This window comes from Lissotriton helveticus, chromosome 5_1 (assembly GCF_964261635.1).
Source record: "Lissotriton helveticus chromosome 5_1, aLisHel1.1, whole genome shotgun sequence".
Classification (NCBI taxonomy): Eukaryota; Metazoa; Chordata; class Amphibia; order Caudata; family Salamandridae; genus Lissotriton; species Lissotriton helveticus.
This window is the reverse complement of record NC_136065.1, coordinates 291,240,894-291,268,122: the sequence shown is the minus strand read 5'-3', so window position 1 is coordinate 291,268,122 and position 27,229 is coordinate 291,240,894. Positions and strand designations below refer to the sequence as shown.

The 27,229-nt window shown below is 46.6% G+C and overlaps 1 protein-coding gene across 1 annotated transcript in view; it reads right to left on the bottom strand.

The window, feature by feature from the left end:
- Positions 1-699: 699 nt before the first annotated feature.
- CIROZ (ciliated left-right organizer protein containing ZP-N domains) overlaps positions 700-27,229 on the bottom strand; it is a 190,827-nt gene continuing 164,297 nt past the window's right edge. The window contains exons 8-11 of the mRNA XM_078640376.1: positions 6,069-6,153; positions 5,690-5,886; positions 1,625-1,748; positions 700-770 (exon numbers count right to left, since the gene is read on the bottom strand). Coding sequence (XP_078496502.1) covers positions 700-770; positions 1,625-1,748; positions 5,690-5,886; positions 6,069-6,153 — 477 coding nt within the window. The remainder of the gene's footprint in view (positions 771-1,624; positions 1,749-5,689; positions 5,887-6,068; positions 6,154-27,229) is intronic.

Below are 27,229 nucleotides of genomic sequence, written 5' to 3'. Positions count from 1 at the left end.
AAGTTGCACAATTAGGGCAGAGTTCCAGCTGGTCATGCAAACACCTCCCCTAAGTACCCACCCACCTATGACATCTACCTATCATCTACCTATGACTCATCAAGTGTACGCCCACATGCTCTTATCTCATTTTCTGTCTTGCGCCTGCTCCTATGTACAAGGAGTGAAAAGTATATAATATAATGTTTTGTTATTAAATGTTAGATTACTCTTCCTGAACCTCAGTGGTGATGGAACATATTCTCCCTTTGACTCGAGTTATTGGAATAAAGCCCATTTTAACTTGGACACCACGGATCCTGTCTCTCATTTGATGCATGATATTTGGTTAATGCCTAGAAATTCTGCCAGGGTAATATTTTATTTACCACAGTTGTCCAATTACATTGAATCTAATGAACTACTTCACCACAGTCAGTAAGGGTTTAGGCCAAAATACAGCACAGAGAAAGCTCTTTTGGAAATCTATGAACAGATTAAAATCACGCTAGATGCAAGTGGGAAAGCAGTCCTGGTATTGTTAGACCTGTCAGCTGCTTTTGATACGGTCCCTCATTCCAGGCTGCTTGCTCACCTTCATGATCTAGGCATCAGAGATACTGTGCTGCAGTGGCTAAAATCCTTTCTTGCAGACAGAGGCCAGGAAGTCTGGCTGCCCCCTTTTTCATCTGGCAACAGTTGTGTCTCTGTATGCGTGCCTCAGAGCTCGGCCCTTTGCCCCACAATGTTTAACATCTGTATGACCCCATTGGCAGGAGGACTGGCTGAATCTTTTTGGGACAAGATAATATCATATGCAGATAACACTCAGCTGGTCTTCTTTAAGAAAGGAGAAGGAGAGATAATTGTCTTGGATGCCATTAAACCCTGTCTATCGACTTTCTTTCATTGGATGAAAACTAACCAACTCAAATGCAAAACCAATAAGACACAGGTTCTTAGCTTTGGCTATAATTTTAACCTCAACATGCAAGCACACTGGCCGATGGAGCTTCTTTGTCCAATTTGCAGAAAGATTTTTGCATCTCCTTTCTGCACCAGTAAGAATAACAGGGGTATAAGCATTGATTCTGTCCAGGCTGGAATATGCCAACACCCTTAATGCAGGTCTCCCCCAATATTTGCTGAGGAAACTGCAAACGTTTAAAATGTGGCTGCATGGCTGGTGCTCAATTTACCAATTTACGTCTTGTCACATTTGAGAAACCTGCATTTGCTCTCTGTGAATAAGAGGATCTTATTTAAGACCCTTCTCCTAATACACAGAGCAATGAATCATTCTGGTCTGGCTTATCTGTAATCCAAGATGCACTATCCTCACCCAAGGGAACCTTGTGCTCATCCTGCGGCCGTTTGGCCATAACTTCTAGGTCCACCTAACATAAATCCTTCTTCCTCCTTGGATCACAGGCCTGGAATAGACTCCCGGTATAACTGTGGCAAATTGAAGGCAAGACGCATTTCAGAAAGAAACTTAAATCTTGGCTATTTACACTTTAGTCTCTCAATACTCCTTTCTTTTTCCTACTCTCCGTATAGCACCGGGACACACTTCTGATCAGCCATGCGACTAACAAATACCTTAATTCATTCATTGTTTTTTTATGCACTTACGAGGACTTACCTGTGCACTGGTAGTAATTTTCGACTGTCCAGTGGACAGCATTGCCCATCTCTTCATATTCTAGGATGAGGTCAATGTGGTAAAAGGCTTGCCACTGGTGCAGGGTGCCCATCTCTGGACACGGCTGTGAACAATAGCAAATCAACTTTTAGTGCATTACTTGTGAACACTGGAAACTAACTTCCCAACTTCAAGTATTTTAACATTCAAGATGGGGAGAAGCTGGGCCCTTGGGGATATAATGTTGTCATTTACATCGAGAAGCTGCCCGTCCACAAACTTCAATTGTTAGCTGTGAACCCTCTTCTGCAATACACAACTAGTCATCAGGCCTCCACTGATCACCTCTGCATTTATCTCACGTGGCATTGCAGGATGTGCTCATTGTGGCAAATACATAGATTTTGGACCAGCTTTCATGAGACCTTGTTACTTCAGAGGATTGGGGAAGGATATCCTCCAATGTGCTCCCATAAACCTCAGAAGCATCACTTAAGGTAGTAGTAAAAAGTGATGCCCCATATACTGCTGAACCCTAAAATAGTAAATTATGCGATGTGCAAATGGGATGGAAATCCATTAGTTGAGTATGGCAGTCATATTTAATATGTTTAGTAGTCTAAGAGATGTGCTTGTGACTAATAGTTAAGTAAAAAGTGTATTGGTGAATGTTTGGTGATGGGTGTGGCCCAAAATGTCCAAGAGGGATCACTGCAGTGAGAAATAGAAGGAGCAAGGGGGGCAGATAAAAGCAATTTGGCAGTAGACGTCGTTTGGGGGTTGATGAAGCATTTTCTTCTCACAAAAACCTTTTTACAGGTGCTCAAAACCAAGGTTGCCGTGTCATAGATGGAGGAACATTTCATCATGTCCAGTACTAGGACTGAAAGTTTCTATCTGAATCAGACAAAGAAGATAACAGCATAAATCTTGGTTTGCAGTGGTGTACTGTCAGCTGGTAATACTTCAGAAAGCCCTGACTAGATATTAATTGACGAAAAGGCTAAATTCAAACAGGTGTAAATATTTTCAGGAAGGTATTTCCACGTGTTAACACGCGACCAATAGAGAGATAAAAATAGAATGGCATTTTCTGGTTGGAAAATAAATCTTAGAAGCTTATCCTAGGTACATAGGGCCAGATGTAGGTAGTCCAATACCGGTCGGTAACGGCCGAAATTACCGAATTTCTTACGTTACCGACCGGTATTAGGCTATTGAGATGTAGGTGGCTACATTTCAGATTCGGTAATTTACCGAATCGGTAATTTAAGGAATCGGTAAATTACTGAGGGCCATATGTAGGTAATTCTATTTTACCACTTCTTATATACCGAATCATACCGATTCGGTATTTAAGAATTGGTAAAATAGAGGGGGGGATGTAGGTAATACAGACTCGGTAAATACCGAATCGTTAAGATTCGGTATTTACCGATTCTGTAAATACCGATTCGGTAATGCCCATTGATTCCTATGGGCATTGAAGCCCATAGGAATCAATGGGCATTACCGAATCGGTATTTACAGAATCAGTAAATACCGATTTTAGCAAGGATGCAGGGGGTGTCACTTTGACACCCTCTAGCACCCCAAATACACACATGTGCATGCACACCTGGATTCGGTATTTTACCACCCAATTGGATTGGGTGGTAAAATACCAATTCTGAAAGGCCTTTGGGACTCAGAAGAGTCCCACCTACATCTGGAAATTACAGAATCGGTAAAAATACCGATTCGGTATTTTACAGATTCGGTAAATTTACCGATTCGGTAATTTTACCGAATCTGTAAAATGATGCCCCTACATCTCAATCACCAAATACCGGTCGGTAACGGCCGTATTTGGCCTCCTACATCTGGCCCTGATTCCTTAAAATACCGAATCGGTAAATTACCGAATCTGAAATGTAGGGAGCACTCAAATGAGTGCATTGCATGGTTAAGGATAAGGTATTTACCACCAAATAAAAGTTGGTGGTCAATATCGAAAACCTTTGAAAAAGCAAATTTGTGCTTTTTCAAAAGTGCCATGTGGCAGACATACATGCCCTTAGGGCATGTATGTGTGCCACATGTGCACCCATGCATTATTCAGGGGTGCAACAGGGTGTCAATGTGACACCCTGCCACCCTTGAATGTGTTCCCCCATTACCAAATCGGTATTTACCGATTCAGTAATTCCCATTCATTCCTAGGGGCCTCCAGGCCTATAGGAATGAATGGGAAATCTTTACCGTATACTTACCTACATACCATTTACCGATTCTGAAATACCGAATCGATATTTGGTATTTTAGAATCGGTAAATGGAACTTACCTACATCTGGCCCCAAGTTTCTTAAACAGGTTTTGAAGTTACTGTGTATCTGCTGTCTTTTGTGATTCCAAAGTTGTTTTGGGGATTAGTTAAATTTTCGAAGGCAATTGTTTTAGAATTGAGTACCTCATACCATTGTAGTCAACGTTTAAGTGTTTTCCTAGTGAGCTAGACAAAATTGAGTGGTATTTTATAATTGCATTATGAAAAGATGCCTACATTATTTTATTTCTTTAAAAGAGCATGTACTATATTTCACAAAGTGATATAGTAATTTCTCTATTTTCACCATGCACGATGAGTAAAAGGATATATGGACCTTTTCCTTAAAGAGCTAAGAGGTTGTGTGCAGACCAGGTCTGTGGCAGTGTGATGGTCACATAACACCTTCTGTTGGTGAAACATTTAGTATACCCAAAGAATTAACATTATGCTCTTGAGTGAGAGAAACACAGTTCATTGTGAGCTAGGGCTGAGATTGGTGTGATTGACAACAGTGTCTGTAGGAGAGTGATTGGTTGGGAGCCTGCAAGATTGTCCCAGCAATAGTGGAAGGGATCTTAACTAATTGCCAGGTAGGGTACACCTCCTACGACGGGCTTTCGGGAGACGGTCTAGGTTTGTGTGAGTTCTACTGGGGGTCTTTAGCCTTGAGACCGCCAGGTGATTCAACAGGGCACTCGCAGAACAATGGGATGGATCGGAAATCACTAGGCTGGCTCAAACAACCAGTGGACATGTTCTCCAGATCTCCCAGGATCCTAACAATCTCTGCAGCTCACAAAGGATTAGGGATGAGGAAGCGCTGTTTAGAACCTGAATTCATTGAACTCCTGCAGGACAATAAGTGGATTGCACATGGCAGATTACCATCTACCAACCCAACTTAGAGGGCAGGCATACATGGGCTTTCCCACTTTTAGGTTCAGCAGAGTGAGTCTACCTCATACCTCACAATATGCAGCCATTGTTCTCACAAAGGAAGCACAGGAATTCTTGGTAATTTTGGTGGACCGAGCTCACACAACCCTCACACAACCCTGTAATTAATTCACTAACTTATTGTCTGCACCATACGGTGGGTCAGAAACACACTGACTGAACCCTGCAAGTGAAGGTGAGAAAACCTGTTACTGTACATATGGGTGCCTACAAGTATTCAGTCCCAACGCAAGAAGAGGATTCAATCCAGAAGCCCAACTTAATGAGAAAGATATCTAATAGGACCAAGTGTGCATATAACAAAAAGAACCGGTACTATATGTGAAGGGAAAAAAGAGCAACAGGGACATGGGTATTTATTAAAAGTTATTGGTCGTCCTGTGTATAATAGAATGTAGGCACCTTAAGTGATCTAAGTGATGCTTTCAGTAGACTAAACTGTTTGATGCTACTGGTTGCCTGTAGTAATATTTTGAGCATTATAAGGGTAGGGCATAAGATGCCCGAACCTGGAAAAAGGTGAATCATGGCAATCCTCCTACTGCGCTATCCAAGATGTTATTGTAGTAAAAATAAGGCATAACCTAATCCTTGTTATAAAATTTACTATAGTAGTGGTGGGAGGTTTGCAACTGTGAAGGAAGATTGGGTTATAAAACTAGGATACCAAGAACTCTTGGATCTCTTGCACAACACCGATTATGCATAGGGCATGGAGGGAAATCATGAAGAAAGGAGCGGGCACCTCTCCTGGGATTCAGTATATGCAAAGGATTTTTGGTCACTGGATTGCACTTACTTGTATCTCAAGCACATGAGCTGCTGGGATATTTATCACCACAAAGTGTCTGTTCTCTGTGACGGTGAAGGCGCTGGACTGGTTGACATGAAGGCTCTTAAGTGTCAAGGATTCTGAGCTGTAAAGGCCCCTCTTCACCAACCCCATACGCTGTTTTGGGACATGCACAAGTACGTCATCGCCTTGATAAGAAGATACTGCAAGTGTTTAAGGATTGGAAAACATTAGAACATTGTTTACATTAGAGAAAACACAATAATGTACGACCTCAGCCACACACTTGCAATCATTAAAAGATATGGGGAACTATATCACCAACACCATCTTTACTCTACTCACGGAAATGCATCATGACCTCTTGAGAGATCAAGAGACTCACCTGGTGGGCAGTTGGCCTCCAGTGAATACGCATACTCCCCATTGGCCAACCAAAGTGGCAGAACTTCAATGAATTGATTCATGACCTGGACAAGAAAAAAATTAATTGACTCCACAGCAAAATTCATCAAAAGTTAATAGTCCCACAATAGAATACTTCAAACCTCAATGATTTGGTATCAGAATTCACCAGCATCCAGTGACCGCACATTCGAATTTAAGACACTCAATAAATCTACAGTAGAGTTTCCCCAACACCAAATTATTCTGCAGTAGACTCTTTCCATACCAATAACAGTGCACCACGATCTCCATCACTTCTTTGACGAATCTCTCAACATAAAATGATTCTGCAACAGAATCTCCCACCAATTGATTACTGCAATTTCCATCATCCTATTATTGAAAGTATCAGTGGCTTTGAAAGATGATGAGTGCTACAAAGATCACCACAAAGATCACCACCCCTTCATTCAATTACTTGACTTTATTGTGTTTCTGCTATCCAGTCTCAGCATAAGTCAAGCTATACACCTAAAGGGAGCCCCATTTGGTATTGTTTAAATAGAATGTAATGTCCATGTGTTACAGAAGGGTATTAAAAGTAGTATGGATACTCATTAGTTGAGACAGAAATCTAACATGCCTTGAGTAGGGCCTTTGGACATGCTCCTATTGGCATCTCACATTGAAGGCTATCAGCATGTGCGAGAAGTCCCTTAACAGTGGCACACGTTACTAGTAAGGTGCATTTCGCTCTATTTGCCATCTTCTCCACATGTGCCCCTTTCACTACCTGCACATTCATAATAGAGTAGTCCCCACAGCAGGTGTATACCTTCATCCACTCTCCAGGACCTCAACTCTCCCACTTTCAAAACTCATTTTCTTTATTTTTTGCCATCACAGAGTCACTACCATGAGTGGCAATCTGGCGATTTCTCAGGAGGAAAGTGATACTGAATGGATCTATGGTAGAGTTAATAGACGGTACATGGCAAGCCAGTTCCACTTAAACGCTATTAGGGCTTGAAGAATAGTCAGTTTGCTATGCACTCTAGTTCATGGAAGGTTGGTAAGGCCAGGGAACAGTCAGTTGTTCCATTTCAAGCCAATGCCTCTGAATAGCGATATGAAGGTTGTCAACTGGTTCCAAGTCACTAGGCTGGTGTTCAACCAATACTGCTTCTTTAGCCAGCAGTAGTAAGCCTGTTGGAAAGTGTGTGCCCACACTTATAGATAGGAAAGTGAACCTAAAAGTCCCAGCAGGCTTAGTGCTGTTGACTGATAAAATTACATCTGGCTGACCTGACCTAGAGGGTCATGGCCATCACATGAGCCCAGCTGACCACTGTGTTGTGGGGCTAGGACAGATCCATTCTCACCATGGGCCAATACCTCTGAAACAATAGTTGCAGTAGGACAGAGTCCCTTACATGTAATTCTCTAATGATTTGCTGGTTCTTCTGGAGCAAATGCCTTTGGTGACGTTTCTGGGTGTCTACGTAGGGTAATTTGCCCTTGTTCTGCCGTATTCCCCTGCACAACAGTTCCTTCACTTTAAGTTGCCCTTGGTGTTGCCCACAGACCTCACCATGATTTTTTATGTACTATCTCTCTCTCGTGTAGCAGGCACATCACAATGGCCATGTAATTGAACCCCTAGCCATCTTTTCTGTAAGATTGCCTTGCTGAATGTGGAAATATTCTCATTTATAACACTTCAAATAATAGAGAGCATGTTTGCCATGTCCAGGGCAGAGCCATTGTGCCATCCTTTTAACGCACAACCCTTTTTTTAAGAGCCCCTGTTGGTGATTAACTAGTTCCATGTCACAAAAGTGACTCAGCTAGTTTGGCATTTCTGTCAACAAAAACATGATAAGCTTATCATTAAGCATTAAGCTTATAAGCTTAATGCTGACTAGTTTGCTGGAATGTCAGTCAAATGACATGGGGTCAGTCGGCAGCCATAAATGTTAAATGGAGTACACCAGAGAAAGAGTTCCAAGCTTATTTCAGGGGCGGCTAAGATGGAGGAGCATCACCCCACTGCTTTCGAGCAGTGCAAAGTACAAATAAAATGATAATAACGGCCGTCCTTTATTATCATTTTATTTTTACTATTGAAATTAAATTGCAGACAGAGCATCCCCATTGGTAGAGCGGGCAATAGCCAGCCTCCCCTGACGTAGAGGCCAGGGGAGGAGTGGTAGCTGCATCTAGAGTGTGCATGAAAGTTTTTAGCGGCTGTCTTGGGCCGGCCAAACTGTCATGTGCACTGTGCTTGTTCTCCACAGTCAGTATTATAGAGCCTTAGTGGAGACATGCCCAGCCTCCAAGCCCCCATCTAAGCTCCAAACCACAGCGCGCAGAACAATCACAACGCTGCTTAAGGCCGCGCTGTGATTGGTCAGGGGATTCTCGTAGGCTGGGTGCCTCCTGCTGGAGAAGACGCGGTGGCGGTGACGGCAACCTCCAGGTAAGTTTTCTTTTTTTTTTTTTTATATTTGTATTCGTTTTTGTCTGTCAGTGAAATTGTCTTAAACATAAACATGTACGTAAGCACAGCATCTTATCACTATAAACATTTTCAATTAATATAAAGTCACAATGATTCATTTGTACAACTTCGGAGAGCAAACACATCACAGTTATTTGTGGGTCCGTAGACCTACTCAGAGTTCGAACTACTATCATCACAGTCTGATGGCGGTTCACAAATATTCCCTCTGTAGTCGTTCCATGCCCCCCAAACCTTCTTCCATTTTTTGGGGCAACCCCTGCCCTTAAACACTGCCCTTTCTGCTATCATGGCTGCGTCCATGTCTTTACTCCATGCTGCTAGTGTGGGTCATTCCACTCCACCCCATCTCTGCGCTATATTTCTCTTGGCTACCATCATGCCCATTGTGACCCAGCTCTGCCCTGAACATGTAAGGTCGTTTGGTTCCATATGTTTAACAAGCAACGCCTGGGCTCAGGTAGCAACGAGACCCCCTCTGATTGTGACATAGATCTTAGAACTTGCGCCCAATAGTCGGCTATTTTGGGACAATCCCATATGGTGTGGTAAAAGGTCCCTTCGTATCCGCAGCCTCTCAGACAGTAGGGGTGATCTATCCTTCCTATTTTATGTAAGGTGTGTCTGGTGTAGTAGGAGTGGTGCAGGATGCGTAGCTGTACCAATCAGAGACGTGAGGGAATGCCCACCTCTTTTGGGGATGCTAGCGCTTCCTGCCATTCAGAGTCATCAATCTCACCAACATCATGAGACCATCTCTCCCTTAGGGTACCTGTGAGGTCAGGTAGATTATTCACCAGCTTACGGTAGGTTAGGGAGGTCGCCTTCTTTGACATGTAATCAGTTAGCAATCTTTCCTCCAGAGGGGACGCCTCTGGGACTACTGAGCCTGGTGGAAGTGTCGTCATTAGGGCATGTCGTATCTGTGCGTATCTAAACATTTCAGAGGGGGCTAAGTCATACTGCAATCTTAAATTATCAAAGGAAAGCACTTCTCCTTTTCGCCAGATGACTCCGATCGTTGATATCCCTATATTATCCCAGCGATCCAACCCTTTGCTATGTCTAAGTTTCCCTAGCCGTTTGGTGTCCCACAGTGGAGTAAGTTGAATTAGTACCCCCTGCCATCCTAGCTTCGCCTGAGCCGTATGCCAAAGTCCCAGTGTATGTCTCAGTGGTCCAAACTTTGCTAGTGTTAATTTTTTGTCGTAGAGTGGAGCCAACATTCCTGTCATGCCTAGCTGTTCTCTATCTGCCTTTAATGCCGGGTCCGATTGTGGAAGATGTATCCAGTAATTAACTACTTTTAACTGTGCTTCCCAATAATACAGTTGTATATCTGGGAGTGCTTTTCCACCATCGTACCACCCGCGTACCAGCTTAGCCTGTGCTATGTGCACCGGCTTGTTGCCCAACAACAAACTGGAGACCTGTGTCGCAATGGCTTTAATATAAGAGGGCTGCACTGGGTAGGGTGTGTTTTCCAAAATATATAAAAATCGAGGCAAAGCCATCATTTTAAAAAGCGCTGCCTTTCCTAACAGGGTCAGTGGCAGTGTTTCCATGTGCCGTATGTCTCGCTTGAAACGCTCTAGCGGTGGCAGTAGATTCATATTATAAAAGTCATCTGAATTGGCTGTAATGTGGACCCCTAAGTATTTAAACGTGCTCTTTGCGGTCTTTAGCGGGCAGTTGTCTAGAAGTTGTGGTGGCGGGCCGTGAAGCACACACATGGTGGATTTAGACCAATTAAGAGTGTATCCAGATGCCCGTCCATAAGCCGTGCTGACATCCAGAAGATTGATTATAGAGCGCTTGGGGAAGCGATGTACAGCAGGATATTGTCGGCATATAGGGAGATTTTGTCCTCCCAGTCATCAGTCCATTTGATGCCTCGTTCGTCGGTTCCCAACGTATCCATGCTGCCAGAGGTTCTAGCACTAAAGCAAATAGTGGCGGCGACAACGGGCAGCCATGGTGTGAGCCTCTTGCCAGGGGGAAGTTATCAGAGATGAGTCCATTCGCAGTAACATGTGCCATTGGCTTAGTGTAGCGTAATTGAACCCAGGCACAGAACTTTGGACCGAACCCTAGATGGCGTAGCACTGCAAAGAGAAAGGGCCAGTGAACCATGTCGAATGCCATATGCGCATCCAGTGAAATTAACACTGCCGGTTCTAGCATGTAGTCTGCACGCGCCAGTACCCCATGCAATCTCCTTAGATTGAGTGCTGTCTTCCTGCGGGCATAAGGCCCGATTGGTCCTGATGTATGAGCTTCGACAGGTGTGGCGTGAGCCTAAGCACCAGCAGTTTGGCAAGGATTTTGGCCTCTGCATTTATAAGGGAAATATGTCGGTATGAGGTACATTGATCTGCAGGTTTCCCAGGTTTTAAAATGGCTACTATGGTGGCCGTGCGTTGGTCCAGCGGGAGTTCTCCTGCATCTAAACTTTCAGTGTACATGTTCAGCAGGTGTGGCGTGAGGGAGTCAGTCATCTTTTTGCATAACTCGATAGGTATTCCATTTGGCCCTACCGCCTTGCCCGATTGTAACGCCCTAATGGCTGCTGTCACCTCATCAGCCGTAAGGTCCTGTTTTAGTACTTGTGCTTCTTCAGGGGACAGTTTGGGCATGGTGAGGTCCTTTATTAGGTCTCGGCAACGAGAACTATTGTCGCCGAGTAAGCTAGCAAGGGAATACAGAGCGGTGCACGAGCCGACCAGGGTCTGTGGACGCGCACACACAAAGGCAGGCAGGCAGGCACACACCAGACACACACAGACAGACAGGCAGACACACGCACGCACGCACACACACACACACACACCCTCCCTCCCTCTCTGCCCACTCCCTCTCTGCCGCCCCCCCTCTATCCCCACTCACCGGGCTCTTTCCCTCCGCAGCGGGTCAGTCATGGCAGCAGGCAGGCTCGGTGTCTTCTCCAGCGATCTTCAGCTGATGTGCACGCCCACGCTGCGTCTCGTGCGCGCCCACCACGCTGTTTCGCGCCCGTTGATCCTCAGCTTGTGATTACTACTCCTTCTAACCCGGATTCTAAATTACTATTTCTTGGTTCTCTAACTCCACTCTGTTGATTCGTAACAAACTGATATTCAGCACATTTCACAGTCTCGCTTTTGCTTCTCATAAATACAGTAAGATTATTTTAAGCAAATGTCTACCCTTCTTTTGGTTCTGTGCCTATTATGCTTCGGACTATAGAGTTTTAGAAAGTGTGGTGGAAGATTCCATGATATCAGCGGCGCGCACAGTGCAGAGTGAGTGTGCAGAGTGCAGAGTAGTGAGTGCAGAGTAGTGAGTGCAGAGTAGTGAGTGCAGAGTGTGAGTGCAGAGTGTGAGTGCAGAGTAGTGAGTGCAGAGTAGTGAGTGCGCAGAGTAGTGAGTGCGCAGAGTAGTGAGTGCGCAGAGTAGTGAGTGTGCAGAGTTGTGAGTGCAGAGTTGTGAGTGCAGAGTTGTGAGTGCAGAGTTGTGAGTGCAGAGTGTGAGTGCAGAGTGTGAGTGCAGAGTGTGAGTGTGCAGAGTAGTGAGTGTGCAGAGTAGTGAGTGTGCAGAGTAGTGAGTGTGCAGAGTGTGAGTGTGCAGAGTGTGAGTGTGCAGAGTGTGAGTGTGCAGAGTGAGTGTGCAGAGTGAGTGTGCAGAGTGAGTGCAGAGTAGTGAGTGCAGAGTGCAGAGTAGTGAGTGCAGAGTGCAGAGTAGTGAGTAGTGAGTGCAGAGTAGTGAGTGCAGAGAGCAGAGTAGTGAGTGCAGAGAGCAGAGTAGTGAGTGCAGAGTAGTGAGTAGTGAGTGCAGAGAGCAGAGTAGTGAGTAGTGAGTGCAGAGTAGTGAGTAGTGAGTAGTTAGTAGTGAGTGAAGAGTAGTTAGTAGTGAGTAGTGAGTGCAGAGTAGTGAGTGCAGAGTAGTGAGTAGTGAGTGCAGAGTAGTGAGTGTGCAGAGTGTGAGTGTGCAGAGTGTGAGTGCAGACTGTGAGTGTGCAGAGTGAGTGTGCAGAGTGAGTGTGCAGAGTGAGTGTGCAGAGTGAGTGTGCAGAGTAGTGAGTGCAGAGTGCAGAGTAGTGAGTGCAGAGTGCAGAGTAGTGAGTGCAGAGCGCAGAGTAGTGAGTAGTGAGTGCAGAGTTATGAGTGCAGAGAGCAGAGTAGTGAGTTCAGAGAGCAGAGTAGTGAGTGCAGAGAGCAGAGTAGTGAGTGCAGAGAGCAGAGTAGTGAGTGCAGAGTAGTGAGTAGTGAGTGCAGAGAGCAGAGTAGTGAGTAGTGAGTGCAGAGTAGTGAGTGCAGAGAGCAGAGTAGTGAGTGCAGAGAGTAGAGTAGTGAGTAGTGAGTGCAGAGAGCAGAGTAGTGAGTGCAGAGTAGTGAGTGTAGAGAGCAGAGTAGTGAGTAGTGAGTGCAGAGTAGTGAGTAGTGAGTAGTGAGTGAAGAGTAGTGAGTAGTGAGTAGTGAGTGCAGAGTAGTGAGTGCAGAGTAGTGAGTAGTGAGTGCAGAGTAGTAAGTGTGCAGAGTGTGAGTGTGCAGAGTGTGAGTGCAGACTGTGAGTGTGCAGAGTGAGTGTGCAGAGTGAGTGTGCAGAGTGAGTGTGCAGAGTAGTGAGTGCAGAGTGCAGAGTAGTGAGTGCAGAGTGCAGAGTAGTGAGTGCAGAGTAGTGAGTGCAGAGTAGTGAGTAGTGAGTGCAGAGTAATGAGTGCAGAGAGCAGAGTAGTGAGTGCAGAGAGCAGAGTAGTGAGTGCAGAGAGCAGAGTAGTGAGTGCAGAGAGCAGAGTAGTGAGTGCAGAGAGCAGAGTAGTGAGTGCAGAGTAGTGAGTAGTGAGTGCAGAGAGCAGAGTAGTGAGTAGTGAGTGCAGAGTAGTGAGTGCAGAGTAGTGAGTGCAGAGTAGTGAGTAGTGAGTGCAGAGTAGTGAGTAGTGAGTAGTGAGTGCAGAGTAGTGAGTGAAGAGTAGTGAGTAGTGAGTGCAGAGTAGTGAGTAAAGAGGAGTGAGTAGTGAGTGCAGAGTAGTGAGTGCAGAGTAGTGAGTGCAGAGTAGTGAGTGCAGAGTAGTGAGTGCAGAGTAGTGAGTAGTGAGTGAAGAGTAGTGAGTAGTGAGTGAAGAGTAGTGAGTAGTGAGTAGTGAGTGCAGAGTAGTGAGTGCAGAGTAGTGAGTGGTGAGTGCAGAGTAGTGAGTGCAGAGTAGTGAGTGCAGAGTAGTGAGTAGTGAGTAGTGAGTAGTGAGTGAAGAGTAGTGAGTAGTGAGTAGTGAGTGCAGAGTAGTGAGTGCAGAGTAATGAGTAGTGAGTGCAGAGTAGTGAGTGCAGAGTAGTGAGTGCAGAGTAGTGAGTGCAGAGTAGTGAGTAGTGAGTGCAGAGTAGTGAGTGAAGAGTAGTGAGTAGTGAGTGCAGAGTAGTGAGTAGTGAGTGCAGAGTAGTGAGTGCAGAGTAGTGAGTAGTGAGTGCAGAGTAGTGAGTGTGCAGAGTGTGAGTGTGCAGAGTGTGAGTGCAGACTGTGAGTGTGCAGAGTGAGTGTGCAGAGTGAGTGTGCAGAGTGAGTGTGCAGAGTGAGTGTGCAGAGTAGTGAGTGTGAGTGCAGAGTGCAGAGTAGTGAGTGCAGAGTGCAGAGTAGTGAGTGCAGAGTGCAGAGTAGTGAGTAGTGAGTGCAGAGTAATGAGTGCAGAGAGCAGAGTAGTGAGTGCAGAGAGCAGAGTAGTGAGTGCAGAGAGCAGAGTAGTGAGTGCAGAGAGCAGAGTAGTGAGTGCAGAGAGCAGAGTAGTGAGTGCAGAGTAGTGAGTAGTGAGTGCAGAGAGCAGAGTAGTGAGTAGTGAGTGCAGAGTAGTGAGTGCAGAGTAGTGAGTGCAGAGTAGTGAGTGCAGAGTAGTGAGTAGTGAGTGCAGAGTAGTGAGTAGTGAGTAGTGAGTAGTGAGTGCAGAGTAGTGAGTGAAGAGTAGTGAGTAGTGAGTGCAGAGTAGTGAGTAAAGAGTAGTGAGTAGTGAGTGCAGAGTAGTGAGTGCAGAGTAGTGAGTGCAGAGTAGTGAGTGCAGAGTAGTGAGTAGTGAGTGAAGAGTAGTGAGTAGTGAGTGAAGAGTAGTGAGTAGTGAGTAGTGAGTGCAGAGTAGTGAGTGGTGAGTGCAGAGTAGTGAGTGCAGAGTAGTGAGTGCAGAGTAGTGAGTAGTGAGTAGTGAGTAGTGAGTAGTGAGTAGTGAGTAGTGAGTAGTGAGTGCAGAGTAATGAGTAGTGAGTGCAGAGTAGTGAGTGCAGAGTAGTGAGTGCAGAGTAGTGAGTGCAGAGTAGTGAGTGCAGAGTAGTGAGTAGTGAGTGCAGAGTAGTGAGTGAAGAGTAGTGAGTAGTGAGTGCAGAGTAGTGAGTAGTGAGTGCAGAGTAGTGAGTGCAGAGTAGTGAGTGCAGAGTAGTGAGTGCAGAGTAGTGAGTAGTGAGTAGTGAGTGCAGAGTAGTGAGTGAAGAGTAGTGAGTAGTGAGTGCAGAGTAGTGAGTGAAGAGTAGTGAGTAGTGAGTGCAGAGTAGTGAGTAGTGAGTGCAGAGTAGTGAGTGCAGAGTAGTGAGTAGTGAGTGCAGAGTAGTGAGTGCAGAGTAGTGAGTAGTGAGTGCAGAGTAGTGAGTGCAGAGCAGTGAGTGCAGAGTAGTGAGTGCTGAGTAGTGAGTAGTGAGTAGTGAGTGAAGAGTAGTGAGTAGTGAGTACTGAGTGCAGAGTAGTGAGTAGTGAGTGCAGAGTAGTGAGTAGTGAGTGCAGAGTAGTGAGTGCAGAGTAGTGAGTGCAGAGTAGTGAGTAGTGAGTGAAGAGTAGTGAGTAGTGAGTGCAGAGTAGTGAGTAGTGAGTAGTGAGTGCAGAGTAGTGAGTAGTGAGTGCAGAGTAGTGAGTAGTGAGTGCAGAGTAGTGAGTGCAGAGTAGTGAGTGCAGAGTAGTGAGTAGTGAGTGAAGAGTAGTGAGTAGTGAGTGCAGAGTAGTGAGTAGTGAGTGCAGAGTAGTGAGTAGTGAGTGCAGAGTAGTGAGTAGTGAGTAGTGAGTAGTGAGTGAAGAGTAGTGAGTGAAGAGTAGTGAGTAGTGAGTGCAGAGTAGTGAGTAGTGAGTAGTGAGTGCAGAGTAGTGAGTAGTGAGTGGTGAGTAGTGAGTGAATAGTAGTGAGTAGTGAGTGCAGAGTAGTGAGCAGTGAGTGCAGAGTAGTGAGTAGTGAGTGCAGAGTAGTGAGTAGTGAGTAGTGAGTAGTGAGTGCAGAGTAGTGAGTGAAGAGTAGTGAGTAGTGAGTGCAGAGTAGTGAGTAGTGAGTGCAGAGTAGTGAGTGCAGAGTAGTGAGTGCAGAGTAGTGAGTAGTGAGTAGTGAGTAGTGAGTAGTGAGTGCACAGAAGTGAGTAGTGAGTGCAGAGTAGTGAGTAGTGAGTGCAGAGTAGTGAGTAGTGAGTGCAGAGCAGTGAGTAGTGAGTTCAGAGTAGTGAGTAGTGAGTAGTGAGTGAAGAGCAGTGAGTAGTGAGTGCAGAGTAGTGAGTGAAGAGTAGTGAGTAGTGAGTGCAGAGTAGTGAGTAGTGAGTGCAGAGTAGTGAGTGCAGAGTAGTGAGTGCAGAGTAGTGAGTAGTGAGTAGTGAGTGAAGAGTAGTGAGTAGTGAGTAGTGAGTGCAGAGTAGTGAGTAGTGAGTGCAGAGTAGTGAGTAGTGAGTGCAGAGTAGTGAGTGCAGAGTAGTGAGAGCAGAGTAGTGAGTGCAGAGTAGTGAGTGAAGAGTAGTGAGTAGTGAGTGCAGAGTAGTGAGTAGTGAGTAGTGAGTGCAGAGTAGTGAGTAGTGAGTGCAGAGTAGTGAGTAGTGAGTGCAGAGTAGTGAGTGCAGAGTAGTGAGTGCAGAGTAGCGAGTGCAGAGTAGTGAGTAGTGAGTGAAGAGTAGTGAGTAGTGAGTGCAGAGTAGTGAGTAGTGAGTGCAGAGTAGTGAGTAGTGAGTGCAGAGTAGTGAGTAGTGAGTAGTGAGTAGTGAGTGAAGAGTAGTGAGTAGTGAGTGCAGAGTAGTGAGTAGTGAGTGCAGAGTAGTGAGTAGTGAGTAGTGAGGAGTGAGTAGTGAGTGAAGAGTAGTGAGTGCAGAGTAGTGAGTAGTGAGTGCAGAGTAGTGAGTAGTGAGTGCAGAGTAGTGAGTAGTGAGTGCAGAGTAGTGAGTAGTGAGTAGTGAGTGCAGAGTAGTGAGTGAAGAGTAGTGAGTAGTGAGTGCAGAGTAGTGAGTAAAGAGTAGTGAGTAGTGAGTGCAGAGTAGTGAGTAGTGAGTGCAGAGTAGTGAGTAGTGAGTGCAGAGTAGTGAGTGCAGAGTGTGAGTGCGGAGTGTGAGTGTGCAGAGTAGTGAGTGTGCAGAGTAGTGAGTGTGCAGAGTGTGAGTGTGCAGAGTGTGAGTGTGCAGAGTGTGAGTGTGCAGAGTGTGAGTGTGCAGAGTGAGTGTGCAGAGTGAGTGCAGAGTAGTGAGTGCAGAGTGCAGAGTAGTGAGTGCAGAGTGCAGAGTAGTGAGTAGTGAGTAGTGAGTGCAGAGTAGTGAGTGCAGAGAGCAGAGTAGTGAGTGCAGAGAGCAGAGTAGTGAGTGCAGAGTAGTGAGTAGTGAGTGCAGAGAGCAGAGTAGTGAGTAGTGAGTGCAGAGTAGTGAGTAGTGAGTAGTGAGTAGTGAGTGAAGAGTAGTTAGTAGTGAGTAGTGAGTGCAGAGTAGTGAGTGCAGAGTAGTGAGTTGTGAGTGCAGAGTTGTGAGTGCAGAGTGTGAGTGCAGAGTGTGAGTGCAGAGTGTGAGTGTGCAGAGTAGTGAGTGTGCAGAGTAGTGAGTGTGCAGAGTGTGAGTGTGCAGAGTGTGAGTGTGCAGAGTGTGAGTGTGCAGAGTGAGTGTGCAGAGTGAGTGTGCAGAGTGAGTGCAGAGTAGTGAGTGCAGAGTTCAGAGTAGTGAGTGCAGAGTGCAGAGTAGTGAGTAGTGAGTAGTGAGTGCAGAGTAGTGAGTGCAGAGAGCAGAGTAGTGAGTGCAGAGAGCAGAGTAGTGAGTGCAGAGTAGTGAGTAGTGAGTGCAGAGAGCAGAGTAGTGAGTAGTGAGTGCAGAGTAGTGAGTAGTGAGTAGTGAGTAGTGAGTGAAGAGTAGTTAGTAGTGAGTAGTGAGTGCAGAGTAGTGAGTGCAGAGTAGTGAGTAGTGAGTGCAGAGTAGTGAGTGTGCAGAGTGTGAGTGTGCAGAGTGTGAGTGCAGACTGTGAGTGTGCAGAGTGAGTGTGCAGAGTGAGTGTGCAGAGTGAGTGTGCAGAGTGAGTGTGCAGAGTAGTGAGTGCAGAGTGCAGAGTAGTGAGTGCAGAGTAGTGAGTGCAGAGCGCAGAGTAGTGAGTTCAGAGAGCAGAGTAGTGAGTGCAGAGAGCAGAGTAGTGAGTGCAGAGAGCAGAGAAGTGAGTGCAGAGTAGTGAGTAGTGAGTGCAGAGAGCAGAGTAGTGAGTAGTGAGTGCAGAGTAGTGAGTGCAGAGAGCAGAGTAGTGAGTGCAGAGAGTAGAGTAGTGAGTAGTGAGTGCAGAGAGCAGAGTAGTGAGTGCAGAGTAGTGAGTGTAGAGAGCAGAGTAGTGAGTAGTGAGTGCAGAGTAGTGAGTAGTGAGTAGTGAGTGAAGAGTAGTGAGTAGTGAGTAGTGAGTGCAGAGTAGTGAGTGCATAGTAGTGAGTAGTGAGTGCAGAGTAGTAAGTGTGCAGAGTGTGAGTGTGCAGAGTGTGAGTGCAGACTGTGAGTGTGCAGAGTGAGTGTGCAGAGTGAGTGTGCAGAGTGAGTGTGCAGAGTAGTGAGTGCAGAGTGCAGAGTAGTGAGTGCAGAGTGCAGAGTAGTGAGTGCAGAGTAGTGAGTAGTGAGTGCAGAGTAATGAGTGCAGAGAGCAGAGTAGTGAGTGCAGAGAGCAGAGTAGTGAGTGCAGAGAGCAGAGTAGTGAGTGCAGAGAGCAGAGTAGTGAGTGCAGAGTAGTGAGTAGTGAGTGCAGAGAGCAGAGTAGTGAGTAGTGAGTGCAGAGTAGTGAGTGCAGAGTAGTGAGTAGTGAGTGCAGAGTAGTGAGTAGTGAGTAGTGAGTAGTGAGTGCAGAGTAGTGAGTGGAGAGTAGTGAGTAGTGAGTGCAGAGTAGTGAGTAAAGAGTAGTGAGTAGTGAGTGCAGAGTAGTGAGTGCAGAGTAGTGAGTGCAGAGTAGTGAGTGCAGAGTAGTGAGTAGTGAGTGAAGAGTAGTGAGTAGTGAGTGAAGAGTAGTGAGTAGTGAGTAGTGAGTGCAGAGTAGTGAGTGCAGAGTAGTGAGTGGTGAGTGCAGAGTAGTGAGTGCAGAGTAGTGAGTGCAGAGTAGTGAGTAGTGAGTAGTGAGTGAAGAGTAGTGAGTAGTGAGTAGTGAGTGCAGAGTAGTGAGTGCAGAGTAATGAGTAGTGAGTGCAGAGTAGTGAGTGCAGAGTAGTGAGTGCAGAGTAGTGAGTGCAGAGTAGTGAGTAGTGAGTGCAGAGTAGTGAGTGAAGAGTAGTGAGTAGTGAGTGCAGAGTAGTGAGTAGTGAGTGCAGAGTAGTGAGTGCAGAGTAGTGAGTGCAGAGTAGTGAGTAGTGAGTAGTGAGTGCAGAGTAGTGAGTGAAGAGTAGTGAGTAGTGAGTGCAGAGTAGTGAGTGAAGAGTAGTGAGTAGTGAGTGCAGAGTAGTGAGTGCAGAGTAGTGAGTGCAGAGTAGTGAGTAGTGAGTGCAGAGTAGTGAGTGCAGAGTAGTGAGTAGTGAGTGCAGAGTAGTGAGTGCAGAGCAGTGAGTGCAGAGTAGTGAGTGCTGAGTAGTGAGTAGTGAGTGAAGAGTAGTGAGTAGTGAGAACTGAGTGCAGAGTAGTGAGTAGTGAGTGCAGAGTAGTGAGTAGTGAGTGCAGAGTAGTGAGTGCAGAGTAGTGAGTGCAGAGTAGTGAGTGCAGAGTAGTGAGTAGTGAGTGAAGAGTAGTGAGTAGTGAGTGCAGAGTAGTGAGTAGTGAGTAGTGAGTGCAGAGTAGTGAGTGCAGAGTAGTGAGTAGTGAGTGCAGAGTAGTGAGTGCAGAGTAGTGAGTGCAGAGTAGTGAGTGCAGAGTAGTGAGTAGTGAGTGAAGAGTAGTGAGTAGTGAGTGCAGAGTAGTGAGTAGTGAGTGCAGAGTAGTGAGTAGTGAGTGCAGAGTAGTGAGTAGTGAGTAGTGAGTAGTGAGTGAAGAGTAGTGAGTGAAGAGTAGTGAGTAGTGAGTGCAGAGTAGTGAGTAGTGAGTAGTGAGTGCAGAGTAGTGAGTAGTGAGTGGTGAGTAGTGAGTGAATAGTAGTGAGTAGTGAGTGCAGAGTAGTGAGCAGTGAGTGCAGAGTAGTGAGTGCAGAGTAGTGAGTAGTGAGTGCAGAGTAGTGAGTAGTGAGTAGTGAGTAGTGAGTGCAGAGTAGTGAGTGAAGAGTAGTGAGTAGTGAGTGCAGAGTAGTGAGTAGTGAGTGCAGAGTAGTGAGTGCAGAGTAGTGAGTGCAGAGTAGTGAGTGCAGAGTAGTGAGTAGTGAGTAGTGAGTGCACAGAAGTGAGTAGTGAGTAGTGAGTGCAGAGTAGTGAGTAGTGAGTAGTGAGTGCAGAGTAGTGAGTAGTGAGTGCAGAGCAGTGAGTAGTGAGTTCAGAGTAGTGAGTAGTGAGTAGTGAGTGAAGAGCAGTGAGTAGTGAGTGCAGAGTAGTGAGTGAAGAGTAGTGAGTAGTGAGTGCAGAGTAGTGAGTAGTGAGTGCAGAGTAGTGAGTGCAGAGTAGTGAGTGCAGAGTAGTGAGTAGTGAGTAGTGAGTGAAGAGTAGTGAGTAGTAAGTAGTGAGTAGTGAGTGCAGAGTAGTGAGTAGTGAGTGCAGAGTAGTGAGTAGTGAGTGCAGAGTAGTGAGTGCAGAGTAGTGAGAGCAGAGTAGTGAGTGCAGAGTAGTGAGTGAAGAGTAGTGAGTAGTGAGTGCAGAGTAGTGAGTAGTGAGTAGTGAGTGCAGAGTAGTGAGTAGTGAGTGCAGAGTAGTGAGTAGTGAGCGCAGAGTAGTGAGTGCAGAGTAGTGAGTGCAGAGTAGCGAGTGCAGAGTAGTGAGTAGTGAGTGAAGAGTAGTGAGTAGTGAGTGCAGAGTAGTGAGTAGTGAGTGCAGAGTAGTGAGTAGTGAGTGCAGAGTAGTGAGTAGTGAGTAGTGAGTAGTGAGTAGTGAGTGAAGAGTAGTGAGTAGTGAGTGCAGAGTAGTGAGTAGTGAGTGCAGAGTAGTGAGTAGTGAGGAGTGAGGAGTGAGTAGTGAGTGAAGAGTAGTGAGTGCAGAGTAGTGAGTAGTGAGTGCAGAGTAGTGAGTAGTGATTGCAGAGTAGTGAGTAGTGAGTAGTGAGTGCAGAGTAGTGAGTAGTGAGTGCAGAGTAGTGAGTGAAGAGTAGTGAGTAGTGAGTGCAGAGTAGTGAGTAAAGAGTAGTGAGTAGTGAGTGCAGAGTAGTGAGTAGTGAGTGCAGAGTAGTGAGTAGTGAGTGCAGAGTAGTGAGTGCAGAGTGTGAGTGCGGAGTGTGAGTGTGCAGAGTAGTGAGTGTGCAGAGTAGTGAGTGTGCAGAGTGTGAGTGTGCAGAGTGTGAGTGTGCAGAGTGTGAGTGTGCAGAGTGTGAGTGTGCAGAGTGAGTGTGCAGAGTGAGTGTGCAGAGTGAGTGCAGAGTAGTGAGTGCAGAGTGCAGAGTAGTGAGTGCAGAGTGCAGAGTAGTGAGTAGTGAGTAGTGAGTGCAGAGTAGTGAGTGCAGAGAGCAGAGTAGTGAGTGCAGAGAGCAGAGTAGTGAGTGCAGAGTAGTGAGTAGTGAGTGCAGAGAGCAGAGTAGTGAGTAGTGAGTGCAGAGTAGTGAGTAGTGAGTGAAGAGTAGTTAGTAGTGAGTAGTGAGTGCAGAGTAGTGAGTGCAGAGTAGTGAGTAGTGAGTGTGCAGAGTGTGAGTGTGCAGAGTGTGAGTGCAGACTGTGAGTGTGCAGAGTGAGTGTGCAGAGTGAGTGTGCAGAGTGAGTGTGCAGAGTAGTGAGTGCAGAGTGCAGAGTAGTGAGTGCAGAGTGCAGAGTAGTGAGTGCAGAGTGCAGAGTAGTGAGTGCAGAGCGCAGAGTAGTGAGTAGTGAGTGCAGAGTTATGAGTGCAGAGAGCAGAGTAGTGAGTTCAGAGAGCAGAGTAGTGAGTGCAGAGAGCAGAGTAGTGAGTGCAGAGAGCAGAGTAGTGAGTGCAGAGTAGTGAGTAGTGAGTGCAGAGAGCAGAGTAGTGAGTGCAGAGTAGTGAGTGCAGAGAGCAGAGTAGTGAGTGCAGAGAGTAGAGTAGTGAGTAGTGAGTGCAGAGAGCAGAGTAGTGAGTGCAGAGTAGTGAGTGTAGAGAGCAGTGTAGTGAGTAGTGAGTGCAGAGTAGTGAGTAGTGAGTAGTGAGTGAAGAGTAGTGAGTAGTGAGTAGTGAGTGCAGAGTAGTGAGTGCAGAGTAGTGAGTAGTGAGTGCAGAGTTGTAAGTGTGCAGAGTGTGAGTGTGCAGAGTGTGAGTGAAGACTGTGAGTGTGCAGAGTGAGTGTGCAGAGTGAGTGTGCAGAGTGAGTGTGCAGAGTAGTGAGTGCAGAGTGCAGAGTAGTGAGTGCAGAGTGCAGAGTAGTGAGTGCAGAGTGCAGAGTAGTGAGTAGTGAGTGCGGAGTAATGAGTGCAGAGAGCAGAGTAGTGAGTGCAGAGAGCAGAGTAGTGAGTGCAGAGAGCAGAGTAGTGAGTGCAGAGAGCAGAGTAGTGAGTGCAGAGTAGTGAGTAGTGAGTGCAGAGAGCAGAGTAGTGAGTAGTGAGTGCAGAGTAGTGAGTGCAGAGTAGTGAGTGCAGAGTAGTGAGTGCAGAGTAGTGAGTAGTGAGTGCAGAGTAGTGAGTAGTGAGTAGTGAGTGCAGAGTAGTGAGTGAAGAGTAGTGAGTAGTGAGTGCAGAGTAGTGAGTAAAGAGTAGTGAGTAGTGAGTGCAGAGTAGTGAGTGCAGAGTAGTGAGTGCAGAGTAGTGAGTGCAGAGTAGTGAGTGCAGAGTAGTGAGTAGTGAGTGAAGAGTAGTGAGTAGTGAGTGAAGAGTAGTGAGTAGTGAGTAGTGAGTGCAGAGTAGTGAGTGCAGAGTAGTGAGTGGTGAGTGCAGAGTAGTGAGTGCAGAGTAGTGAGTGCAGAGTAGTGAGTAGTGAGTAGTGAGTGAAGAGTAGTGAGTAGTGAGTAGTGAGTGCAGAGTAGTGAGTGCAGAGTAATGAGTAGTGAGTGCAGAGTAGTGAGTGCAGAGTAGTGAGTGCAGAGTAGTGAGTGCAGAGTAGTGAGTAGTGAGTGCAGAGTAGTGAGTGAAGAGTAGTGAGTAGTGAGTGCAGAGTAGTGAGTAGTGAGTGCAGAGTAGTGAGTGCAGAGTAGTGAGTGCAGAGTAGTGAGTGCAGAGTAGTGAGTAGTGAGTAGTGAGTAGTGAGTGCAGAGTAGTGAGTGAAGAGTAGTGAGTAGTGAGTGCAGAGTAGTGAGTGAAGTGTAGTGAGTAGTGAGTGCAGAGTAGTGAGTAGTGAGTGCAGAGTAGTGAGTGCAGAGTAGTGAGTAGTGAGTGCAGAGTAGTGAGTGCAGAGTAGTGAGTAGTGAGTGCAGAGTAGTGAGTGCAGAGCAGTGAGTGCAGAGTAGTGAGTGCTGAGTAGTGAGTAGTGAGTAGTGAGTGAAGAGTAGTGAGTACTGAGTGCAGAGTAGTGAGTAGTGAGTGCAGAGTAGTGAGTAGTGAGTGCAGAGTAGTGAGTGCAGAGTAGTGAGTGCAGAGTAGTGAGTGCAGAGTAGTGAGTAGTGAGTGAAGAGTAGTGAGTAGTGAGTGCAGAGTAGTGAGTAGTGAGTAGTGAGTGCAGAGTAGTGAGTAGTGAGTGCAGAGTAGTGAGTAGTGAGTGCAGAGTAGTGAGTAGTGAGTGCAGAGTAGTGAGTGCAGAGTAGTGAGTGCAGAGTAGTGAGTGCAGAGTAGTGAGTAGTGAGTGAAGAGTAGTGAGTAGTGAGTGCAGAGTAGTGAGTAGTGAGTAGTGAGTGCAGAGTAGTGAGTAGTGAGTGCAGAGTAGTGAGTAGTGAGTGCAGAGTAGTGAGTGCAGAGCAGTGAGTGCAGAGTAGTGAGTGCTGAGTAGTGAGTAGTGAGTAGTGAGTGAAGAGTAGTGAGTAGTAAGTAGTGAGTAGTGAGTGAAGAGTAGTGAGTAGTGAGTGCAGAGTAGTGAGTAGTGAGTAGTGAGTGCAGAGTAGTGAGTGCAGAGTAGTGAGTAGTGAGTGCAGAGTAGTGAGTGCAGAGTAGTGAGTGCAGAGTAGTGAGTAGTGAGTGAAGAGTAGTGAGTAGTGAGTGCAGAGTAGTGAGTAGTGAGTGCAGAGTAGTGAGTAGTGAGTGCAGAGTAGTGAGTAGTGAGTAGTGAGTAGTGAGTGAAGAGTAGTGAGTGAAGAGTAGTGAGTAGTGAGTGCAGAGTAGTGAGTAGTGAGTAGTGAGTGCAGAGTAGTGAGTAGTGAGTGGTGAGTAGTGAGTGAATAGTAGTGAGTAGTGAGTGCAGAGTAGTGAGCAGTGAGTGCAGAGTAGTGAGTGCAGAGTAGTGAGTAGTGAGTGCAGAGTAGTGAGTAGTGAGTAGTGAGTAGTGAGTGCAGAGTAGTGAGTGAAGAGTAGTGAGTAGTGAGTGCAGAGTAGTGAGTAGTGAGTGCAGAGTAGTGAGTGCAGAGTAGTGAGTGCAGAGTAGTGAGTGCAGAGTAGTGAGTAGTGAGTAGTGAGTGCACAGAAGTGAGTAGTGAGTAGTGAGTGCAGAGTAGTGAGTAGTGAGTAGTGAGTGCAGAGTAGTGAGTAGTGAGTGCAGAGCAGTGAGTAGTGAGTTCAGAGTAGTGAGTAGTGAGTAGTGAGTGAAGAGCAGTGAGTAGTGAGTGCAGAGTAGTGAGTGAAGAGTAGTGAGTAGTGAGTGCAGAGTAGTGAGTAGTGAGTGCAGAGTAGTGAGTGCAGAGTAGTGAGTGCAGAGTAGTGAGTAGTGAGTAGTGAGTGAAGAGTAGTGAGTAGTAAGTAGTGAGTAGTGAGTGCAGAGTAGTGAGTAGTGAGTGCAGAGTAGTGAGTAGTGAGTGCAGAGTAGTGAGTGCAGAGTAGTGAGAGCAGAGTAGTGAGTGCAGAGTAGTGAGTGAAGAGTAGTGAGTAGTGAGTGCAGAGTAGTGAGTAGTGAGTAGTGAGTGCAGAGTAGTGAGTAGTGAGTGCAGAGTAGTGAGTAGTGAGCGCAGAGTAGTGAGTGCAGAGTAGTGAGTGCAGAGTAGCGAGTGCAGAGTAGTGAGTAGTGAGTGAAGAGTAGTGAGTAGTGAGTGCAGAGTAGTGAGTAGTGAGTGCAGAGTAGTGAGTAGTGAGTGCAGAGTAGTGAGTAGTGAGTAGTGAGTAGTGAGTGAAGAGTAGTGAGTAGTGAGTGCAGAGTAGTGAGTAGTGAGTGCAGAGTAGTGAGTAGTGAGGAGTGAGGAGTGAGTAGTGAGTGAAGAGTAGTGAGTGCAGAGTAGTGAGTAGTGAGTGCAGAGTAGTGAGTAGTGATTGCAGAGTAGTGAGTAGTGAGTAGTGAGTGCAGAGTAGTGAGTAGTGAGTGCAGAGTAGTGAGTGAAGAGTAGTGAGTAGTGAGTGCAGAGTAGTGAGTAAAGAGTAGTGAGTAGTGAGTGCAGAGTAGTGAGTAGTGAGTGCAGAGTAGTGAGTAGTGAGTGCAGAGTAGTGAGTGCAGAGTGTGAGTGCGGAGTGTGAGTGTGCAGAGTAGTGAGTGTGCAGAGTAGTGAGTGTGCAGAGTGTGAGTGTGCAGAGTGTGAGTGTGCAGAGTGTGAGTGTGCAGAGTGTGAGTGTGCAGAGTGAGTGTGCAGAGTGAGTGTGCAGAGTGAGTGCAGAGTAGTGAGTGCAGAGTGCAGAGTAGTGAGTGCAGAGTGCAGAGTAGTGAGTAGTGAGTAGTGAGTGCAGAGTAGTGAGTGCAGAGAGCAGAGTAGTGAGTGCAGAGAGCAGAGTAGTGAGTGCAGAGTAGTGAGTAGTGAGTGCAGAGAGCAGAGTAGTGAGTAGTGAGTGCAGAGTAGTGAGTAGTGAGTGAAGAGTAGTTAGTAGTGAGTAGTGAGTGCAGAGTAGTGAGTGCAGAGTAGTGAGTAGTGAGTGTGCAGAGTGTGAGTGTGCAGAGTGTGAGTGCAGACTGTGAGTGTGCAGAGTGAGTGTGCAGAGTGAGTGTGCAGAGTGAGTGTGCAGAGTAGTGAGTGCAGAGTAGTGAGTGCAGAGTGCAGAGTAGTGAGTGCAGAGTGCAGAGTAGTGAGTGCAGAGCGCAGAGTAGTGAGTAGTGAGTGCAGAGTTATGAGTGCAGAGAGCAGAGTAGTGAGTTCAGAGAGCAGAGTAGTGAGTGCAGAGAGCAGAGTAGTGAGTGCAGAGAGCAGAGTAGTGAGTGCAGAGTAGTGAGTAGTGAGTGCAGAGAGCAGAGTAGTGAGTGCAGAGTAGTGAGTGCAGAGAGCAGAGTAGTGAGTGCAGAGAGTAGAGTAGTGAGTAGTGAGTGCAGAGAGCAGAGTAGTGAGTGCAGAGTAGTGAGTGTAGAGAGCAGTGTAGTGAGTAGTGAGTGCAGAGTAGTGAGTAGTGAGTAGTGAGTGAAGAGTAGTGAGTAGTGAGTAGTGAGTGCAGAGTAGTGAGTGCAGAGTAGTGAGTAGTGAGTGCAGAGTTGTAAGTGTGCAGAGTGTGAGTGTGCAGAGTGTGAGTGAAGACTGTGAGTGTGCAGAGTGAGTGTGCAGAGTGAGTGTGCAGAGTGAGTGTGCAGAGTAGTGAGTGCAGAGTGCAGAGTAGTGAGTGCAGAGTGCAGAGTAGTGAGTGCAGAGTGCAGAGTAGTGAGTAGTGAGTGCGGAGTAATGAGTGCAGAGAGCAGAGTAGTGAGTGCAGAGAGCAGAGTAGTGAGTGCAGAGAGCAGAGTAGTGAGTGCAGAGAGCAGAGTAGTGAGTGCAGAGTAGTGAGTAGTGAGTGCAGAGAGCAGAGTAGTGAGTAGTGAGTGCAGAGTAGTGAGTGCAGAGTAGTGAGTGCAGAGTAGTGAGTGCAGAGTAGTGAGTAGTGAGTGCAGAGTAGTGAGTAGTGAGTAGTGAGTAGTGAGTGCAGAGTAGTGAGTGAAGAGTAGTGAGTAGTGAGTGCAGAGTAGTGAGTAAAGAGTAGTGAGTAGTGAGTGCAGAGTAGTGAGTGCAGAGTAGTGAGTGCAGAGTAGTGAGTGCAGAGTAGTGAGTGCAGAGTAGTGAGTAGTGAGTGAAGAGTAGTGAGTAGTGAGTGAAGAGTAGTGAGTAGTGAGTAGTGAGTGCAGAGTAGTGAGTGCAGAGTAGTGAGTGGTGAGTGCAGAGTAGTGAGTGCAGAGTAGTGAGTGCAGAGTAGTGAGTAGTGAGTAGTGAGTGAAGAGTAGTGAGTAGTGAGTAGTGAGTGCAGAGTAGTGAGTGCAGAGTAATGAGTAGTGAGTGCAGAGTAGTGAGTGCAGAGTAGTGAGTGCAGAGTAGTGAGTGCAGAGTAGTGAGTAGTGAGTGCAGAGTAGTGAGTGAAGAGTAGTGAGTAGTGAGTGCAGAGTAGTGAGTAGTGAGTGCAGAGTAGTGAGTGCAGAGTAGTGAGTGCAGAGTAGTGAGTGCAGAGTAGTGAGTAGTGAGTAGTGAGTAGTGAGTGCAGAGTAGTGAGTGAAGAGTAGTGAGTAGTGAGTGCAGAGTAGTGAGTGAAGAGTAGTGAGTAGTGAGTGCAGAGTAGTGAGTAGT